The 18,212-nt window shown below is 44.8% G+C and overlaps 5 protein-coding genes across 10 annotated transcripts in view; 3 read left to right on the top strand and 2 right to left on the bottom strand.

Moving 5' to 3' along the window:
• The first annotated feature begins 2,159 nt into the window (after nt 1–2,159).
• LOC118510547 lies at nt 2,160–3,848 on the top strand. Its single transcript, XM_036052517.1, has 5 exons — nt 2,160–2,572; nt 2,659–3,019; nt 3,091–3,132; nt 3,201–3,285; nt 3,365–3,848. The coding sequence occupies exons 1-5, from the start codon at nt 2,515–2,517 to the stop codon at nt 3,650–3,652; spliced, it is 834 nt and encodes a 277-aa protein (XP_035908410.1). The 5' UTR covers nt 2,160–2,514; the 3' UTR covers nt 3,653–3,848.
• Nucleotides 3,849–3,973: 125 nt separating this feature from the next.
• On the top strand, nt 3,974–4,709 carry LOC118510549 (39S ribosomal protein L54, mitochondrial). The gene is made up of 2 exons (XM_036052520.1): nt 3,974–4,223; nt 4,298–4,709. The coding sequence occupies exons 1-2, from the start codon at nt 4,130–4,132 to the stop codon at nt 4,603–4,605; spliced, it is 402 nt and encodes a 133-aa protein (XP_035908413.1). The 5' UTR covers nt 3,974–4,129; the 3' UTR covers nt 4,606–4,709.
• Nucleotides 4,710–4,821: 112 nt separating this feature from the next.
• On the bottom strand, nt 4,822–5,318 carry LOC118510550. Of its 3 annotated transcripts, XM_036052523.1 has the most exons (3): nt 5,187–5,307; nt 5,046–5,111; nt 4,822–4,980 (listed from the first exon to the last, which is right to left on the bottom strand). In XM_036052523.1, exons 1-3 carry the CDS (start codon nt 5,202–5,204, stop codon nt 4,837–4,839), a joined length of 228 nt encoding a protein of 75 aa, XP_035908416.1. In that variant the 5' UTR covers nt 5,205–5,307; the 3' UTR covers nt 4,822–4,836. The 3 variants fall into 3 exon arrangements, 2 of the variants coding, with proteins under 2 accessions (XP_035908416.1, XP_035908414.1); XM_036052521.1 differs by having other exon boundaries at nt 5,046–5,318; XR_004906027.1 differs by having other exon boundaries at nt 4,977–5,111; nt 5,182–5,307.
• A 1,064-nt stretch (nt 5,319–6,382) lies between these two features.
• Nucleotides 6,383–7,571, bottom strand: LOC118510548 (NADH dehydrogenase [ubiquinone] 1 alpha subcomplex subunit 8). Of its 2 annotated transcripts, none has more exons than XM_036052518.1 (4): nt 7,413–7,571; nt 7,196–7,350; nt 6,869–7,044; nt 6,383–6,800 (listed from the first exon to the last, which is right to left on the bottom strand). In XM_036052518.1, exons 2-4 carry the CDS (start codon nt 7,322–7,324, stop codon nt 6,578–6,580), a joined length of 528 nt encoding a protein of 175 aa, XP_035908411.1. In that variant the 5' UTR covers nt 7,325–7,350; nt 7,413–7,571; the 3' UTR covers nt 6,383–6,577. The 2 variants fall into 2 exon arrangements, with proteins under 2 accessions (XP_035908411.1, XP_035908412.1); XM_036052519.1 differs by having other exon boundaries at nt 7,196–7,360; nt 7,413–7,561.
• A 3,628-nt stretch (nt 7,572–11,199) lies between these two features.
• The window catches only part of LOC118510546 (PTB domain-containing adapter protein ced-6), a 30,723-nt gene continuing 23,710 nt past the window's right edge, over nt 11,200–18,212 (top strand). For all 3 annotated transcript variants that reach the window (XM_036052516.1, XM_036052514.1, XM_036052515.1), the window contains exons 1-2: nt 11,200–11,354; nt 12,586–13,208. The gene's annotated coding sequence lies outside the window, so the exon portion shown is untranslated. The remainder of the gene's footprint in view (nt 11,355–12,585; nt 13,209–18,212) is intronic.

The raw sequence follows: 18,212 nt of genomic DNA, 5'->3' as shown, positions 1-18,212 counted from the left end.
CTATTTTCTCCTTTCACTTTCAAAAATGCCCTTCAATGAGAGGATTTTTTATACACTCACTCTCTCTCTCTCTCTCGCTTACAATTTGTAGTACAAGCCAGTGATCTTTTCCCTCTCGATGGTTGGTTGGTGCGACCGAAAGTACGGCCAGCGCTAGGAAAAGTTTACGATGGCGTCCTGAATACTTTTTAATCAGATTACTGTCTCGTTTGGGTGGCTGGCACGTGGCGCGCAGGAACGGCAGGCAAGCAGTGGTTCTGACGGGAGTGGAAGCGAAAGTCGGCTAGAAATTATTCCCGACCGACCGACCCTTACCGTTGCGGAATGTAAAGAAGTGGACGGAATTCCACGCCACCAGTGGAATGTTTCCTCCGACCTCGGTAGTTTAGCATTGCACGCCCGCATTGCACGGCCCGCGTAAATCGTGTCCGTTCCCTTAAAGCGAGCACCAGACTGCCGCAGGATGTGGCACGAATGCCGTAACGCCAACTGCTATACTTAATGCGAAAATCTTCACAACATTCGTGGGATGGTTCCGGGCGTTCCGTTGTAGGGTTATGATTTCATTACGCGAACTTGGAAGAGGCAGTAAGTATATCCGGGCCGAGATTTACCATTAATGAGGCTGTCAACAAACGTGAACGACGGTGCAGAGCTATGGTGGAATGGTGCAACGGTTTATGCAAAGAGAGTTTAATAAAAACAGGACTTGAGTGATTGCATTTTTATAAGAGGTTGGTCTAAGTGAAATAAATTCATTAAGCTATTAAGAGTCTTTACATGGGAAGAAAATGCATTTACAATAACCTTTAGTGGACGATTATTCCTTGTCATTTTTAATACACAGCAATGGGAAGGGTACACGAATGTATTTTCTGAAAAATTTTCATTTTCTGCCACGCGCGATTCTCCCATAACCCATTATGTCGTAAAATCTGTGTGGGAATTCCATTCATAGCAGCGTACTAAAAATGATGCCCACGATGGCCACGTGCACGATTGAAAGAAAATTGTCTACGCTCCCGGTCGAAGGGACACACGAGAACAAGCTTCAATTTACTGACTGTGCCGTATTGTCAGGGGAAAGACAGACAGGAGAAAAAAAACCATCGAACTACTAGGATGGAGAAGACCTTTTACTGCTCATTTCATATTACTTCACAACACCTTTGCACGCGCGCGGGCCATGCTGCTGCGGGTCTAACGGGGAAGGGCAATTTTCTTCGACCATCTTCTTTTCATGGTTCAATTTCAATTTGATCGTGCCTCAATGGCGGGACGATTCACCGGCGTAGTTGAATGGGTCCCGAAAATAGCTACCGTACTTTTGGATACGGTTCGCACTGTGGAAGGATAACAAATTTGCTGCAATCATACGGTTTTCAAATGTTTAAAGAAACCAAACTGTGGATAATGATACGGTGCAAACCCCCTTTTTCATAGATAGATTGTTACTACTGGCCAAATTATTTTAGTTTGTTCGATTGACATCTCTAGACAGCTAAGACAACTTTGTCCATAGTTCCAACACCACATGTAAAGCGTTCCCCAGAGCCGTAATCAAAAGAAATCAACGACATTCTTTGCCACGTCTGGGCTGATTTTATCTCACCCAACCGAAGCCACAACATTCTATTTGCAGATTCGATGTGGCGAAGGCTGGTAAGAATTCTTTGCCCCAGAGGACCTCTAGTATTTCGTTTCCCTACATGCCCTCACGTAGACTCTGCAATTTATTCGTCCCCAAACCGTTTCAGAGTCTCACACGTGTTTGAACGCTTTGGACCATGACTGTATCGGTGTGCCCTTGCATATGCTTCAACACGTGGCCGACCTTTGATGACATGAGGCTGGGTTTAATTGCATTATTACCCACATTTGATGAAAAAAGGGTGTTCTGCTCATTACCAGAAATAGGATGCTGCATTTCTTTTGGTGTGAACCAAACATTTACTCTCAAATAAATAGTATAAAGAAATTTGCCCACGAAAGCGGTAGTGTAGCTTTTTTTAAAGTTTGCGCCATGCTTTTCAAACCGGCTTGCCTCCATCTCGCACGATGTGCACCAGGAGGCGCTGAAACCAGCCTGTAGCATTCAACTACATGCTTTATCCATAGCAAATCAATCCCAGCACGTCAAATGTCAAGCCGCCGTACCGTGATTTGTTATTGTTTTTGTTGCATTGTTGCTTCACCATTGCGTTGCTCACCCTAAAAGCTGCAAATTATTCACTTATTGCATTTACAAATAGTGAAAATCTATTGCTTTTGGTAGATTGTTCATCACTAGTACCAATTATTTGTAGTGTGCCATCGAAATTAGCAGTCTATGTCCGGTAAACGGGTGTGCATCGCCTGTGCAAAATAAGAAGAGCAGAACAAACAAGGATGAGCTTGTTTTGGTGACACGCACGACTGATAGCACATGTCAACAAAAGCTTAATCCTTGCAAACAGTTTGTTTTAGTGTGGAAAGTAATTTTAGACAATAGTACTTTACCCACGTGGATAGAATATGTTCCGTTGGTTAGCGCCCATCCTTACGCTGGTACTTTGTGTCCAAGCAGCATCCGGTACGAAAACTCAATGCCGAACAGTATCCTTCTTCCATATGGCACTGCTTTAATTGAGATGGCTTTCATTATATTATCCTTCACAGATTGGAAAGGAAAATGGTTTCCCAATGCACCGAAAGCAGTTGCCCTGGAGGGTGGTGAAACAGTGAAAACCGTCGATAATGCACTGCCGGCAGCCGATGACAAACAGGATAAATCGACGCGTGTGCCTATGGGGATCGAAAATCCAGACTGTGATGATGCGAAGCATGATCTGGCGGTAGATTTCGATCCGTACAATGTGACCCATTCCACGGTGTACATGTGCCTGGAGCCTAAATCAGACTACAAGGGCGATTACAATATGGATGCTGTAATCACGGAGCACAATGTGCCGTCTGCTTACGTGGCCAATCATCGGTGTATGAACAGTAGCATAGAATATGCGGAAAGAATTCCTTCGTAGTAAGTTTCCCGGTTGTTCATCGGTTGATGTATAAAATGATCCATGAATGCCTATCATTGTTCTCTTTCAGTGGAACGCATCGTCCGCTGTGGCCAAAGTATGGAGAATATAAGTGAGTGTTGTTTATTCAGCTGCTCAATCTACCTGATTCTAATGACACTTGATTGTGCTTACTTTCAGGTATGTTCCTCCCCAACGATGGCTACACAACAGCGAACATGGGGCGGTAATTGCTCTCTACCATCCATGCGCCAACAAGCAACAGGTGGGCAAGCCTACTTTAAAATAACTAAAACCCGATCTACTAGTTGCATCTACTGAAACATGTTCGCATTCTTTCGCAGGTGGATGAATTGAAGCGTATAGTAAAGGATTGTCTATACCGGCACGTGATAACACCTTCCCAACTGCCCAACAAAGACCGACCGTTTGCGCTCGTCACCTGGCACGCAACGCTAGAGTTTTCCGTGCTCGAGCGAACCATTGTCGAATCTTTTATCGAAAAGTATGCGCTCAAGGGACCGGAGCAGACGCACCGCGATGGGCAGTACGATCATCTACTGCTGGAACCGGCTAAAGTAGTATCAACGATGGACGATAGTACGCTGTGTCCCAAAAAACAACGAGACTAATCTTTTTGGAAGTGTTTAAGTGACGGGGAAACCGAACATTGCTTGCCATTGGCTTAGATTTTATAAATCTTTACGATCGATGTACACGCTCTATGTGATAACAATATTTTAAAACAACAATGGTGCAAATGCAGGAATCGATCTGAAGGGGACATGAGCTGGGACATGAATATATTCCAATACACTTTATCTCAAATCGAATGGAGTTTTATGTTTTCTTGAAAAATTTCCACACTACGGTCGAAAATTCAAACAAAAAATATTATTAACCTTGCGTGTGTGCAGTTGCACAGCTTGATCTATAAACCTTGTCTTCATTTTGACAGCTCGAACAAACACAACACACACACACGCAGGAAACTATCAAAACAAAACCGGTCGAAATAAACGAGGCGGATTCTTTTAGCGAATAATTTATTGGAAAACGTGCTTTAAAGTTTTCTTTTAGTATATTTCTACGTGTGAACACCTAACACAATGAGCAGCTTGATCGGTAGTCTGGTTCCGTTGTTCAGGCGCAGCTTCATACAGCTGACCGCCACACGAACTTATGCAACACCAAAGGCCGGTGGTACGGACGCGAACCCCAGGCGCGTTTTCTTCGCCACAAATTAGATTCACACAATTTGCTTTTGCTTCCCGCAGGTGCCCTGGGTGGATCAAAAAAGAAGAAGCTCGGCAAGCTTGGCCCAACGGTCGAGAAGAAGGTGATACCGGTAGAAACAGACACAACCCGGCTGGTAAGCTATGTGTGCGGCAGTAACGTGTTGAAGCAGGGCGAGGACGTTAAAATACAACCCGACTCGGAGTATCCCGAATGGTTGTGGAAGATGCACGTCGGTGCGCCACTGACGCTCGAAGAAATGGACCCCAACACGAAAGCGTACTGGCGAAAGCTAAGGCGAATGGCGTTACAGCGCAACAATAAGCTGGCAAAGTTGAAAAAGTTCTAGTGCGGTGCGCCACCAGAATGTGTTCGCTTTAAACAACATGCAATTATTACCCATATTCGTAGCCGGGGTAGAGCTAAATAAATCGTTATAGTTGTACATTGAAACCGCGTGAACCGTACTGAGGTGGATTGGTTGGCGGATGATTTCCCTATTCTAAGGCCCGAAACTGGAACAGCACCACCAGGTACGTAACTATCGCTGCTATCATCTACAACAAAATTAAGGGAAATGTTAAGAATAAATGGCTTGCGAGATGCATTTTGTATTACGAACCCCGAAAAAGTACTCCATATCGAAGTCGAACAGATCGAATGGCGCAATTTTCATCCCATTTTGAAGAATAAGAATTCTGCTGCAAAACACGTTGCCACGTTTCTGAAAGCGTAGAAAAACGATTCGAATATCCAACCCTGAAATTCGAAGAACGGGCTACTCCTTACCCTGTTTGAGGTACTTTTGGTCAGCTTCGATTGTGCTCGAAGAATTAAGCGCATCAGGGAAAGTTGCTGCAATATGTCCATATGTATCGATATCAGCGTGTATTTTTCACTCGACTCTAAGGAAAAGCCATCATACCTCACCTTCCAGCTCGGTGGCATGTCGACAAATAAGCAGCAAAGCGCCAAGCTGCGAAAAGAATCCTAAGCACTCCGTTACGCGCTTATACTTCTCCAACCAGTTGTCGTGATCGTACGCAATGATGCTGTTCAGATTAACGTAAAATATGGAAAACGAAACAACGAACGTGTTCAGAGCGATCGACACCAGCTGCAACCGGAACGTTCGACAGTACTCTCTGCCTCGCCCATGCAACTCCAACAAACGCGAGTAGAAATGTTCAATCGTACGCCACCAGTAAGAATCGTCGAATTTTCCGGAGCAATCACGTTTAACGTCCTGTTCCAAGCGCACCGCCAACTGGGCACAGTCCAGCCGCGCACACAACCGGATCATATCGAGCACCGAATCGTAGTACAGCGCATGCATAACCGTAATCATTTCGATAAAGTAAAACACCACATAAAACGTAAGCTCGGGCCACTTTTCGTCGTACAGTATAACGTACGTGTACTGGTTCAGTTCGTAGTTGATGTAGTGCAGCAGAAAGATGCCCAGCACGATCCGTGAACCACGAAACGAAGGAACGCTCTTGGTTCCATCAACGTTGCGAACGCTTTTAGCCCGCTGGAAGCGATCGTGGCACGCTTTCAGCAGAGCCATTTGTTGCCTGCCCGTAAAATAATAGTTTAAAACAACGTTCACGTTCATCGTGACCAGTGTGAAGGCGATGCGCATGAAGAATACCATTATGTGCACCGAAGGCACTGTAAGCAAGATGCCACTTTTCCCTATCACTGTAATCCACAGCAGAAGCGCATTCGGTACAATCAGATGAAGCACCACTTTGAGAGCGCTAACAGTTTTACTACTGGTAAAGGTGTCCCTTTTGCGGTTGTATCGGAAGTTTATTACTCCCAACAGGTAGTAGAAATAGAAATGGTTCATCTCTTCCTACTTCTAGTAACTGTGTGTTACTATTTCAAGTAAAAAAAAAGAAACGTTGAACATCTAACGGCCACAATCCAATTAAGATCTGGATGGCATGATAACCGAGGGGCTGTCAATGAAATTCCTCAAAAGGGATCATTTGCCTTTCCACTGAGCTGTTGTAACTGCTAAATCATCGTTCACATGAATGGTGAATTTTTTATGTTCCTCGTATGGATCGATCTCCTCCAACCACTGTTCTTTCTTTCGTATGGTACGAAACCCATTGTTTCGTTTGTTTTGGGCAATGTTTTTTTTTTGTTTACTGAAGCTAAAGAAACGATTCGGCAAAGGCTGATCTACTGCTTGTGGGTACTGATCGTTCTCGATGCATTATCTACACACACACACAAACGCATTTTACCTAGAACCCAACCCCTGCTGAACCAGTGCACAATCCGTCCAAACGCCATCCACACCTCATCTAGTTCAGCCAGTGGAAACGGGAACCATATTTCGATTCGGGCCGTGGATAGTCGTCCGGCAGGCCGGGCGTAGCGTCCGGATACACCACCTTCTCCTTCTTCGGCGGTGGTGGACGTTCCGTGGCGTGTACCTTGGCGCGGCAGAAATATCCATAATCGGGACGCTCCAGTTGCATATTGTCCAGCACACACTTATCGTAAACGCCCTGCGTTTTGCGGCAGCTACAATCGAAACGAGCATAAGTCTTTTAGTTAAATTTGCGGCTTGGTCAAGCTTCCCGATTGCTTACTGCTTGAAATTCAAATCGCCACTGCTTTTGTCGAGACAGTTGGCGTACTGCGTAAACTCCTGGGCGCACGTCTTCTTTAGCTTACGGAAGAACTCGAACGCACAGTTGGTGACCGCCTTGCCCTCGTTGATGCACGCCCTCGGATCATCCAGCTCTTGGCGGCACAACATGAACTCCTGCCGATTGTAAACAAAGTGCACCGTTCCGAACGTCAGGTTATGTTATGATTGAGCACCATTATATAACAACAAAACTCCCGGGCCGATTTGTCCCTTCCCGGGGCGGATGGTCATTATTATCTCAGGAGCTGAACGACTCGCCACTTACATTGTTTTGCGCTTCACAGTACTTGCCCAGGTGGAAAGCACCGGCACGTAGAGCTGGCCCGGAAAGATTGATCTCCGGCACCGTAAGTTCTTCCTCCGTGGGCAGGAACGTATCTTTCGTGACGACCATGGTGCCGCAGTAACGGACTGGTGCAACTGCAATGAACTAGAATGTTAGAAGGCTAAAGGACCTCTTTCGGGAACTCGCATTCGGATACCTGCAACAGCGTTTGTCCCCTGTACAAAGCAGGGGAATCAAAATTTACGCGAAGCGAGATGTCCTCGCAGCTGACGGGGAAGAAATTTACGAAAATTGAGCTGGTAATAATAATGAAAAATAACAGTTTGACAGTTGCGGCCGTGCGGTTTTGTGTGTGTGCGTGTCGGATGTGGTTGCTATAAAATGGTTCAGGGCTGAATGGCAGTTTTAGGATTGCTTGCAAAGATAACTCGTTTAGTTATGTTTTAATAAGCAATTTTAGGACTTTAAAATGATACAGTACCCTCAAACAGCTAGAAATAAGCAAAATATTACATCTAAAGCTTCAAAAACTGACAAAACAATACCCTGCTCGTTTTTCCCCATTTGATTTGAAACAAAGCGTTTTATAGCATTTCAATTTAAGAGTTTTTCTGGTGGTGGGAAGCGTTTTTGATTCAAAATAATTTATAAAAACGGTTGGAATATTCCGAACTGCATCGGAATGGCGCGGTTATCTCTCGGTAGAACCTTTTATTTCGTTTAAAATGTGCAAAATTATCTATATTTAAGTAATTCAAATACAAAATAAGCGTTCAGCTTCGATGTAAATATTGAACAGTTCCGTCAGTTTGAGTGTATCAAAGGTCTGTTGGTACCAAAAGAAAAAAAACTGCTGACTCAAGGTAAAACGAATTCAATTTTAAAAGTGTGCAAATTTGAAAAGATGCTGTCTTGTTGATCGCTTTCAAATCAAGCGTTAAAGCGATTTCCATAACGTTTCTTAAATCGAAATTTTATTCCCCAATCATTCAATACATATTTAGAACTTCAGCTATAACTGACATTAGACTACGTTTCACAAACCGTAATAAAAACCCATTTTTGTCTCGTAAAACTGGCTGCGCCGGCACTCAACTGCATAATTTCACGTTTTTGCGATACACATGCAGCGCATTGTTGTCTACCGTTACAGCTCTGCTATCACCATTGTTTCCTACCATGAGATAAACATACAACAATGTACAATCGCTCACGTTTTCCTGTACGATAGCGTAGGTGAAAGCTGTCCATTTGATTGTAAAATGACGAGAGAAAGAGAACGAATGCAACAACAAACAATAAAATTACAAAATCTCTTACAAAGTTACAAAGATAATCCCACCGAAACATGCGACACAGTAAGGCAAGCATGAGCTACTTAACATTCCCTTTCCACCATATCAATTGCGCTCAATTTTACGCGCACGAGTGATCAAAATTGTTGTCTCCCCGCTCAATCCAAACGGATCCAAAAATAACCTTCTCGGGATCGGAACACCAAGAAACAGCCGGACGGCAGGATTGCCCTTATCGAAACAAGATCCGGAAATAAGTAATAGAGCGTCAAATAAGTGGAAAGACCCTACCGGGCTCGACCAATCAATCTGCCCAAGATGATGATAACAATTCAGCCCCACTCATGCAGAGAGAGAGAGAGAGAGAGAGTGAGAGAGACCCCGAGGGAAGTTTACCCACATTCGGCACGGAAAAGTACCGACACCCGTAATAAAGAAATCAAGCCACGGAACGTGCTGTTACCGTGGCTGGCTGGTAGGGCTTTCATTTCTCCATCAATTACCTAGCCCGTTATCCATGGTGTGCACCGGGGCCCTCAATGCATTGATATGGATCTCGCATGTTGGTGCATCGGTTGCAGCGACAGTGTCATAGCGCGCCTGAAGACAACGATGCTGTGTGGCCAAGTGCAATTGCACCAAATGGACACGAGTGTGTGGATAATCTTTTATCTGCTCTCCAACTACTAAGGACCTCATAAATAAGTATTATATAAATGTATGGAATGAAAAGATTTAAGAACCTCAAGATTATCCCATAAAAGGTTTTGTTCAACCACTTCACATTACGATGACCGCCAACAGATTTAACCGAAGTCCAGCTGTTTAAAACTCATCTCACTCAATGGTCGCACGTGCTGCGGTATATTAACGAGTTTCAGTGCAGAATACACGCAACAACAACAACAACAAAATCCGCAACCAAATTACCTCCTCACAAAACAGTTTCGTTGACGCTAATGTTAAATTTATTACTCTGTAATCATGAACTTGTCGAAAATGCGACCACAATCAACGCTTGGTCCGAAGCGCTTTTTGCCCTATATTCACGCCATGTGCGCCTGTCGGCAAACGGTAGGAAAACCGGGTGCTGAAGTGCTGAACCGAATGTTCCTTTCCTCATTTTTTTTCATCCCCTCTATTTGTTTGTTTGTCGTGGTAACATCATCCCCCCATCATCTCAATTGCAAGCGAACAACTCGAGTGACGTGTGATTTGAATGCACATCACGATGCAATACGGCGCATGGCAGTGCAACGAGAGCTATGTACTGGTGGCGCATGGCTAGGAGACAGTGTAAATAATACAACTGGCTGCGATAAATACTCTCGCTGAACCTATTTTTTCCTTTTTTCCCCCACATGACTCTAGTCCTCGGAATTGTCGGCTAATCTTTCCCCATTTTAACACCTTTTTTCGCAAGAAAAAAGTCTATGCTGCGACTGGCTAGCAGATTACTATTCAGGAAATGCCACACTTACAATGAGTTGCAGCTGTGTGGTGCCGTGTGCGTTATTGTATCCCCACCCCACTGGATGAGTTTTTGTACGATCGCGATCGTGTTTGGTTTAAAAATTCAGCAGGTAGCGTTTTATGTTGCCACACAAGTCCACAAGTACAGCTGGGCATGGATTGAGTGTATGTGTGTGTGTGTGTGTGTGTTCGTGTGTAGCATCAAACGGGGGTGCGATTTGTTTTAATCGAGTTTAAGGTTGTGTGAGTGTGATGCTGTTTGTATACAAACGGGCGAGACGGCCAGTGGGCATATATGTTGATGGGCGCTGCAACATACAGTGCGGACGACTCGCTGCCTGGTTCACTTTTTTTCTGCTCGATGTGTCGAAAGAAATTGTTTCTAAAATTTAATTTCAAATTTTCAATAAAACCACAAAATTTTTCTATATCTGAATATGTTTCATACTAAAGTAAAAATATTCATAACGATGTAGCATAAAACTTGTTGCGATCTGTACACCGTACACACCCTTGTAAATGTTGATCTTGATGCTGCTTGCTATGTAGTTGTGCGATCGCGCATACTTTTTCAGATAAAGCACAGTTGTAATACAGCACCAATGCATTGGGAAAAAGTAAAGTAATATAAAGTAATGACAAAAAGAAAAATTGCATTCTAAAAATAGTTTTGTCAATTATGTTTAAATTTAATTTGCTATATTTTCTTCTTATTTGGCATAACAACATCGAGAGGTGTCGCGGCGGAGCTCTGACCTTCCTTGACTTAATTTTTACCCGTAGCCGGATAGTCAGTCTTGCGTACGAGGAGGTGGTCGGGATGGGATTTGATCCTCGGTCATGCTGGGTGAAGAGCAGCACCACTGACATCTTGGCCGCTTAAATAGCTTTCTGCTTCAAATATTAATGAAACATGAAATAGTACCCTTATCTCAAATAATTATGTCTTCTACCTGTGGCCAAGCGATGTTTGGCTGAATCTGCCACCTGCCTAAGGCTGGAGTTCCGAACAAGAAGTGAAGGAAGAGCAGCCTTTTTAACATAAACTTCATCAAAAATTCAACTACGAAGTTATTTAATTAACTCCAACAGAGCTGAATAGCCTCCAGCGAAACGTTCAACTGCTAGATCACACTCGATCGTTCGACCCACCGTCAGCAAGTTCCAATGCATAGCGTTGTGTGGAAACTGGGCTTACGTACGCACTGCCCGTGTATTTGCCAGCACGATCGAGCATCAACCGAGTAGGGGTGAGACCGCTGCGCCCAGTGCAAATCTCACCCGTGCCGTGGACAGTCAACCACCTTCAGTGTGTCCGTATCCGTGTGCTGGATCTTTTTTTTTCTCGTCGCTGTTTCGTGTCGTTGTTGGTTAGTGTGCTGCCAGTCTACATTTCCCATTGCCCAGTGTTCCGTTCCGTCGCCATTACAACACACAGACCCCGTTCACCTGCCGTCGTCTTTTGGCACAGCATCCTTCCATTTTTGTTTTTGCTATCTCGCTACCTGCAAGCTACACCCCGTTGATGTGCGTTGTGATGAACTCCCTTTTTCATCCACCCTGCCACCACCACCACCACCTCAGTCCGCACCTGTGAACGACGTGAGTGGAAAACTACGCCGTTTTTGCGTTCGCCGCCCCGTTGTGTGACGTTGTTGCTCCGGTCGTTTGCGATCCGCTGCTAGTCCGGGGCACATTATGAGGGAGCTCTCGTTCTACGCCGTCGCACGATGACACGGGACTCGACCCGAAAAGGCCTGATCCCGATCGTTTCTGTGGCGCAGAGCCAGCTAGCTAGCTCGTGAGATCGTGAAGATATCCGGATACGAGGTAGTGACGGTAACCTTCGCCCTATTTACTCTCGCATCACACACTAACGATGCGTCGCAGGTCATCTTGGAGGCCGTCTCGTAATCAACTCGTAGAATCGCGTGTCATCAAGATCTTTTCGAGGTGGATTATTTTCTTTTCTTGCCTGCTTCCGATAGGCACCTCGGAGCCTAAGTGTTTCGATATCAGAAAAGAATCCGGAAGAATGTTTCTAAGCAGTCTTCTACATCTTCTTCTTCTTTGGCACTACAGCCTCTCAGGAGAGGTCTTTTCCCTCCACATAGCTAGATAGAGAGGCCTGGGTACGGGATTCGCTGCAACTATTCCACGCAGTAAAGACTTGCAAAATCTCATCTAGCCTTCGTGGACGAACTCAGAACACAATCGCTTCGCTCCCTTCTAATAGGTGTGGTGTATCCAATATCCGCCTGTGCACGATATCTCGTACCTGATCGACAGCCTCCGGCAACCGTTTTGTACGGTCTCCCCCATAGTTGTTCTACTCTGTTCGATGTTCGATCATTAGCGCTGGAACTGATACGATAGCATGGAGATATTCGATCGGGTTATAGAGCTGGCATCAGTCCACCGATAGAGATCCCGTCACTTTACGCATCTGCCACTCTGCCAGCTTAATGACCTCTCACCTGTGTGAAGCTGTGTGTGTGTGAAAAAGATGTCATCTTCCCTAGCATTTGCCGAGCCTCTTCTCTAATCATCAGTTGTCTTTTTTGCTAAACTTTATTCTTCCACTTCACCATCGCCCTTCAGGACCCGCAGCCCATCTTATCCGCGTGTGCGCTTACTTGCGTGCGTGTGTGTAGGTGTCGAGTGTACGTGTGCGCAGTGTAACGACAGTGTGTAGGTGTGCATATGTGTTTGTGCGACTTCTAGTTGTTTGTGTGTGCGCGCGTTTTAAGGGGAAAACGGAGTGTGTGCAACAAGTGCGTTTCCTTCAATCTTCCAACCTCAATCCAAAAGGCTCCCAAAAAGCTCCCAAAAAGCTTCGGCGCAGCAAGCATCGAGAACCGCGCGGTGTGCGAGAAGAACCCCCTACGATAGCGTTTTACTTTGCTTTGCTGGTGTGCGTTTGCTAGGCACTAGGCACACTATTTTGGGCTCAAGCGGAATAGAAGGCGAACGGAAAGCTAAACTCCCGGTTACACGTCTTCCAAAACGGTTTTTTTCTGGCTGGCTGGCTGGCTGCCTGTTGCCTATCCTTCACGACGATCATCGACATCGGGGGTGCCCAAGTGGTGTCCATCGTGCATAGAGACAGCCGGTTTCTAGCCTTTTGCTTGTCACAGTGCGCTACACATCGACCAGCAGCACAGATCGCAGCTCATCAGGTTCTCAATCTGAGTGGCAGACATTAGCACTTTGCCGGCATTCAGGTAAGGGAAATTTTTTGCTAATAATTATTAATCATGTGCAAACAATTGTTTGAAAATCTTTCTGATCATTACATTCCAACAACAGCTTTTTCTTTAAATTTTTAAAATATTCCTTAAAATATTTTTTTAATAATTATGCGAATCTGTTATCCAGCTACGGATTAGCCATAGAAGCCAAAATTTGCATCTCGTTCGGCAAAAATTTCTCTACCGCAAACTACAGACTCTACGCAAACAGACCTCTTGAGAGGGTTGTATAGAGCCAACGAAAGATATAGTATAGTTGGGATAGACAGTCCCCACCTTTCGAGATAATGCTCTATATTGGGAAGCGATGCCTGGTCGGTCCTACCAGTGTCGGGTGTAACATAGGGGCAGTTAGTATTGGGCCACTGAAATGCCTTGACTGATTTTTAAGCTAAATGTCTCTACAAAAACTCCTACATTTTTTTTTCGTTCTGTTTGTAACGTTTAAATTCCCCTATTCGAAGGCAAAATGAAGTACTGCTTCTTTAAACCTCCAACTCGAACTTCATTATACTTTTAATCATCCGCATCCAACTTACCACCGGTGTCATATTTACACCTTTCGTAACCACCTTTAAAAGCCCAATACAACACACACACCCTCCACACACTATCGGACGCGTTCGGTTGTGGATTGCGGTACAGTCGGAAACGCACGTTCCCGGTTTGCCGGAAACTTGTGAACGCCGCATGCAAATGGACCAAATCCGTTTTGGCGAATCTCACCTTTCTCTTGTACGGTCAGGAGATTTTTTTTCGGTTGGTTTTGTTGAAAAATGACCAAATCCGTATGCCAACGGAACTCATCCTGCAGGAGTTGTTTACCCGCGTTGTGCACGTCTCCTGGCACATACAAAAAAAGTCCGCCCGGCGACACACATATACCACTTCCTCAACGCTTTTGACCAGGCGCGGACGTTAGGTAATAGATAAAACCGTGCGTCCGTGCTCCAAAAGAGGGGCCCTTTTCCTCGAGCGGGCCAATTCGGTTGGTTTGTTTGTTTTCGTTTGCTTTGTTTCTTCCCGGGTTTTGTGTTTTCTCCCACCTCCCTCAACCTAGTCCAGTGTGACATACGAACTGTGGTTGAGCTTTCTTTGGAGTTCCGAGCTGGGTTTTTTCGTTGGTGCTTTGTCAGAAAGCCGTACGCAATAATGGCGCCATATGCGTTCGCGATCGTGTGTGCGTGATCGTGGCGAGTCGCTGATGGAGAAAGAGAGAGAGAGAGAGAGAGAGAAATGAAAAAAGCGAAAGAAAAAAAAGGCAACACACGCTTGGAACTTTCTCTTCTCCAGTGTCTGTTCGCGGTTTGCGGGTTTTGCTCGTTTGTTTGTTTGATGCTGCTCGATCATCAGAGCATGGTGTGGGGCTCACCTTTGGAAGGGAAGCTTTCGCGTTGACTCTTCTCTCACACCGTTCGTTGGCCATTTTGGGATGACGGGAGGATGACGACATAGGTTCGAACCCTGTGAGCCGTGTGAGAAGTACTCCTATCGATGCGGTTCGGTTCTGTTCCCCCGGTTGACTGTGGCTACGCGAGTGTCTAGCCGCGTGCAACGATCGATGGTGTAGTAGTTTGCTCTGCCCTGCTGGTGGTAGTTGTTGTGGGACACCTTTGCTGTGGATGCTGTCGAGGTTCGAGTTCGACTAATCACCAACACACAGAGCCCTATAATCCCGAACACACCGCTCGGGTGTGTTAGGAAGAAGGCAAGCGACCATGGCAGAGTTGAAAAAAGCATCAAAAGCGAAACACTCGTTGCTTGTTGCCATGTTGTATAATTTCTGCCGTAACACAAACACCAACAGAAGGGCGCAATCCGGGCCGGGAGATCAATCGTGACGGTGGATAGTGACGACCATCCAAAAAAATGCTCTGCTTGATGATAAATGATTCGCATCAGTTTTTGGTTTTCGGTGTGGATCACCTTCGCTATTGAGACCTTTTGCCCTCTTGTACTCTAGTTTTTGCCCTGCCCCCCATCTATAACTGGCATTGCTGATCGTGAGCTTATCTGCACCACATGGAAATGAGGAGTGAAGAAAAACAATTGCATTCCTTCCACGCCGTTCGACGATCATTTTCTATCTTACGATAGAACCCGTCAACCGCATCACCACTTCACTTCAGACGTGTAAAGCCACCTACAATACGCCAAGAAACAAAGCGCTGTACTCCGGTACAGATAGGGCCAGAGAAATACCACCATATCGCGTTAGCAGTCACCCATCACACACACGCCCGGCACCGGGGCACAATATTGTTGCTCTATGTACCACCACTCACGCCATCAGGAACGAATGCCATCAGGTTCCTTCGCAAGAGACCGCGAAATGTGTGAGACGTGCCGGGTTGAACGCCAAAGTCTCCGACAGACTATTTCATGCTGTGCATCAACAATAAAAAATAAACCCCGGGAATAGAAGAAGTGAAAGCTAGATAACCACCAACAGGCAGAAATAGTCAGTTTGAGTCTTGAACACATCTCTACGCGAAAAGATTCCCGGGAGGAGGGGGCGTTAGCTATTTTTTCTTCAGATTTCTGTGGAGGCTTTTTTGGTGAACTGGAAACGATTATTTACGGGTTTCCCCTAATGAAGCTGAGCAGAAAAGGCTTATGAAAATGATGTTCCAAACCGTTACTACTGGCAGATTTGGTTTCTTGCTTGAATTCTTGGGACATCTCCATTGAAGCCTGTTCTACACGGGACGATGGTTTTTATGATCTGATCTGACCTCCAAAAGATGGTGGACCGGAGCACGTGTTTCCTCGATTTGATTTCGAACAGCTGCTTTCAGAATCGTACATTCCAATCGAATCCCAAAGTTGCCGCACTGAGGTGAAAAAAATACGAAAGACATAACAGCACTGATAGCTGCCCTATATTGGCTAGGCTCACTCACTACCAATTACCGAACGTGTGCATTGATGGGATTTTTTTTTATTTTCGTCTGCCTGTGCTTGCTTCTTGTGCTGATTGTTTTATAATCACAAACGTTTTTTTCACCCTCTCACCCTCTCTTCGGTGATTTTTTTGATAATCAAACTGACTCATAGTTGTGTAATGGATTAACTAATAAACGATGAATGTGTTGACTCGATCGCTCACAGCGTCTTGGGCAATGAACCACAGGGGGCAGAAATTCTTCTTCGGATGTTTTGTTGGAAAAACTTCTCGGCCATTCTCTAAAATCTTATCGGTTGCAGTTATCGTGTATGCTCGGGGAATCGAAACACAACCGGCCTTCGTAACAATCGAACGGCTTAGGAGCTAAAAGCGTGCTGCTTTTAGTTTGGTGGGATGAGCTAAAACCGCAACAAAGCAACAAACGTGGCCCCTTCACCATTTCCCACCAGCTTTCGGACGACGTAATGATAGTAGTGCGCCCGGCTGTAAATCCTAAATGACTTGGCCGAATAGATGCGATGGATGATCGTTAATCAATCGTTCGCGTCTCGCATTGATTGATTGATTGCAATCTGCAGCGGTGCGGAAAAATGTGTTTTTGTTTGTGCGCCGGGAAATAAAAAAGCATACCGGCGGCTCTGGTACATTTCAGTACGATGGATGGAAGTTTTGAAAGACTGGCGGCAGTAAATGGGCGCTTTTCGCACTGCAAAGCGGGGAGTTGAATTGTAATGCTGTATGTATTTAATTCCCAAAAATATTGCAAGTAAATAAATATTGATGACCTCTGATGAATTTGTAGAATACACATTACAAGTAGTGAGCGACGAGACGCAATGATTTTCAACTCATTTATCCTTCAAGTCTAACCTCACAGACATCTCCACAAAAAAAAATCATGAGCGAGCCTCGTGAACACTATCCGGACGTGAGGGAACATAAAAAGCCTCCAAAAAGCACCAAGCAAAAACCTTACTGTGCAGCAGCAACCAAGCTTCTGTCGTATTTCGCATAAAGCCGGGATGCTTGCCCTTTTTTGCTCATTATTTATCAAATTATCAGCTACAGGAAAAAAAAGACGAGACAAAATGTTTTGCCTTTCGTACACAACAGAGTAGCCCAGAGACACGAAGCGATGGCATGGTAAAATTTTGCAAAACACAACACAACGCGTCTCAGCATCTGGTTCCCAGGTCTCTATGGTCCGGTTGTTGGGGTTGTTTTTTTTTTGGCAATGGTAATGCAAGTACGTCAGCAAAATCATTCAAATGAACCGCTGTTTGCGTGAGTATGAAAGGATAGTCTTCTTATGGTTTGTGGATTGAAATGACTTCATCGTTTCACCTACAACTTAGGATTGTAGTGATGAACAACTCTAGGCTTTGTTTGTGCAATTGAACATCTGACAAGCTTTTTTTTCTGCTACGAAGCATCTTCTTCCAGGTGTAAATTATACTTGATATGCAAAGATGTTAGTTCTTATTACAAGAGCCTATGTAGTCTATGTATACTATAATATTCTTTGAAGTAGACGATCATGCTTTATTTTATATCTGTATGAGGTCTCGTTCTCCCATATCAATAAGTGTAGTTCAGCTTGAACTACAATCACACTAAGTCATCCCTTATTTGGCTCGCATGATTGAAAAAGAAATAATTTTGGGAATCTTCTGTGGACAGAATCTCGTGACAGATAGTTCTACAGACACGTCAAACTTCTATGTCGTGGGACCAGCTCGGAATCCAATGTCGGTCTCGAGATCAATGCCTGAAATCGATGAATCAATTATCCAAGACCTCGCAAGGCCAATAAGTCACTAGGCCATGTATGTTGGAGCAAAAAGAATAAATTGTGGGAACGAAAGCTGCTATCCTCTTTAGAATGGGTACCTGTGGCTTAGTATCTTGTCCAAGTGATCTATTGGTGAATCAGTTCTTCTACAAGAAATCAGATCTTCAAATACAAGCAAACAACTACTTCAGAAAAGCAGATAATCTCGCCTAGTATACCTAGCTTAAGCTCTGACTCATATTGTGCTTACTACTATGATATCATGGGACAGTCCGGT

Source organism: Anopheles stephensi, chromosome 3, assembly GCF_013141755.1.
Source record: "Anopheles stephensi strain Indian chromosome 3, UCI_ANSTEP_V1.0, whole genome shotgun sequence".
Classification (NCBI taxonomy): domain Eukaryota; kingdom Metazoa; phylum Arthropoda; class Insecta; order Diptera; family Culicidae; genus Anopheles; species Anopheles stephensi.
This window is presented reverse-complemented; position numbering and strand designations above follow the sequence as displayed.

Excerpts from the sequence above, each read along its gene's own strand:
- LOC118510547 (XM_036052517.1), top strand. The coding sequence starts at position 2,515 with ATGTTCCGTTGGTTAGCGCCCATCCTTACGCTGGTACTTTGTGTCCAA. Across the intron at positions 2,573-2,658 it reads TTGTGTCCAAGCAGCATCCG|ATTGGAAAGGAAAATGGTTT; the intron begins GTACGAAAACTC and ends TATCCTTCACAG. Across the intron at positions 3,020-3,090 it reads GCGGAAAGAATTCCTTCGTA|TGGAACGCATCGTCCGCTGT; the intron begins GTAAGTTTCCCG and ends GTTCTCTTTCAG.
- LOC118510549 (XM_036052520.1), top strand. The coding sequence starts at position 4,130 with ATGAGCAGCTTGATCGGTAGTCTGGTTCCGTTGTTCAGGCGCAGCTTC. Across the intron at positions 4,224-4,297 it reads TGCAACACCAAAGGCCGGTG|GTGCCCTGGGTGGATCAAAA; the intron begins GTACGGACGCGA and ends TGCTTCCCGCAG.
- LOC118510550 (XM_036052521.1), bottom strand. The coding sequence starts at position 5,204 with ATGCCACCGAGCTGGAAGGTGAGGTATGATGGCTTTTCCTTAGAGTCG. Across the intron at positions 4,981-5,045 it reads CCAAAAGTACCTCAAACAGG|AAACGTGGCAACGTGTTTTG; the intron begins GTAAGGAGTAGC and ends CTACGCTTTCAG.
- LOC118510548 (XM_036052518.1), bottom strand. The coding sequence starts at position 7,324 with ATGGTCGTCACGAAAGATACGTTCCTGCCCACGGAGGAAGAACTTACG. Across the intron at positions 7,045-7,195 it reads ACTGTGAAGCGCAAAACAAT|GAGTTCATGTTGTGCCGCCA; the intron begins GTAAGTGGCGAG and ends TACAATCGGCAG. Across the intron at positions 6,801-6,868 it reads GGCGATTTGAATTTCAAGCA|CTGCCGCAAAACGCAGGGCG; the intron begins GTAAGCAATCGG and ends TTTCGATTGTAG.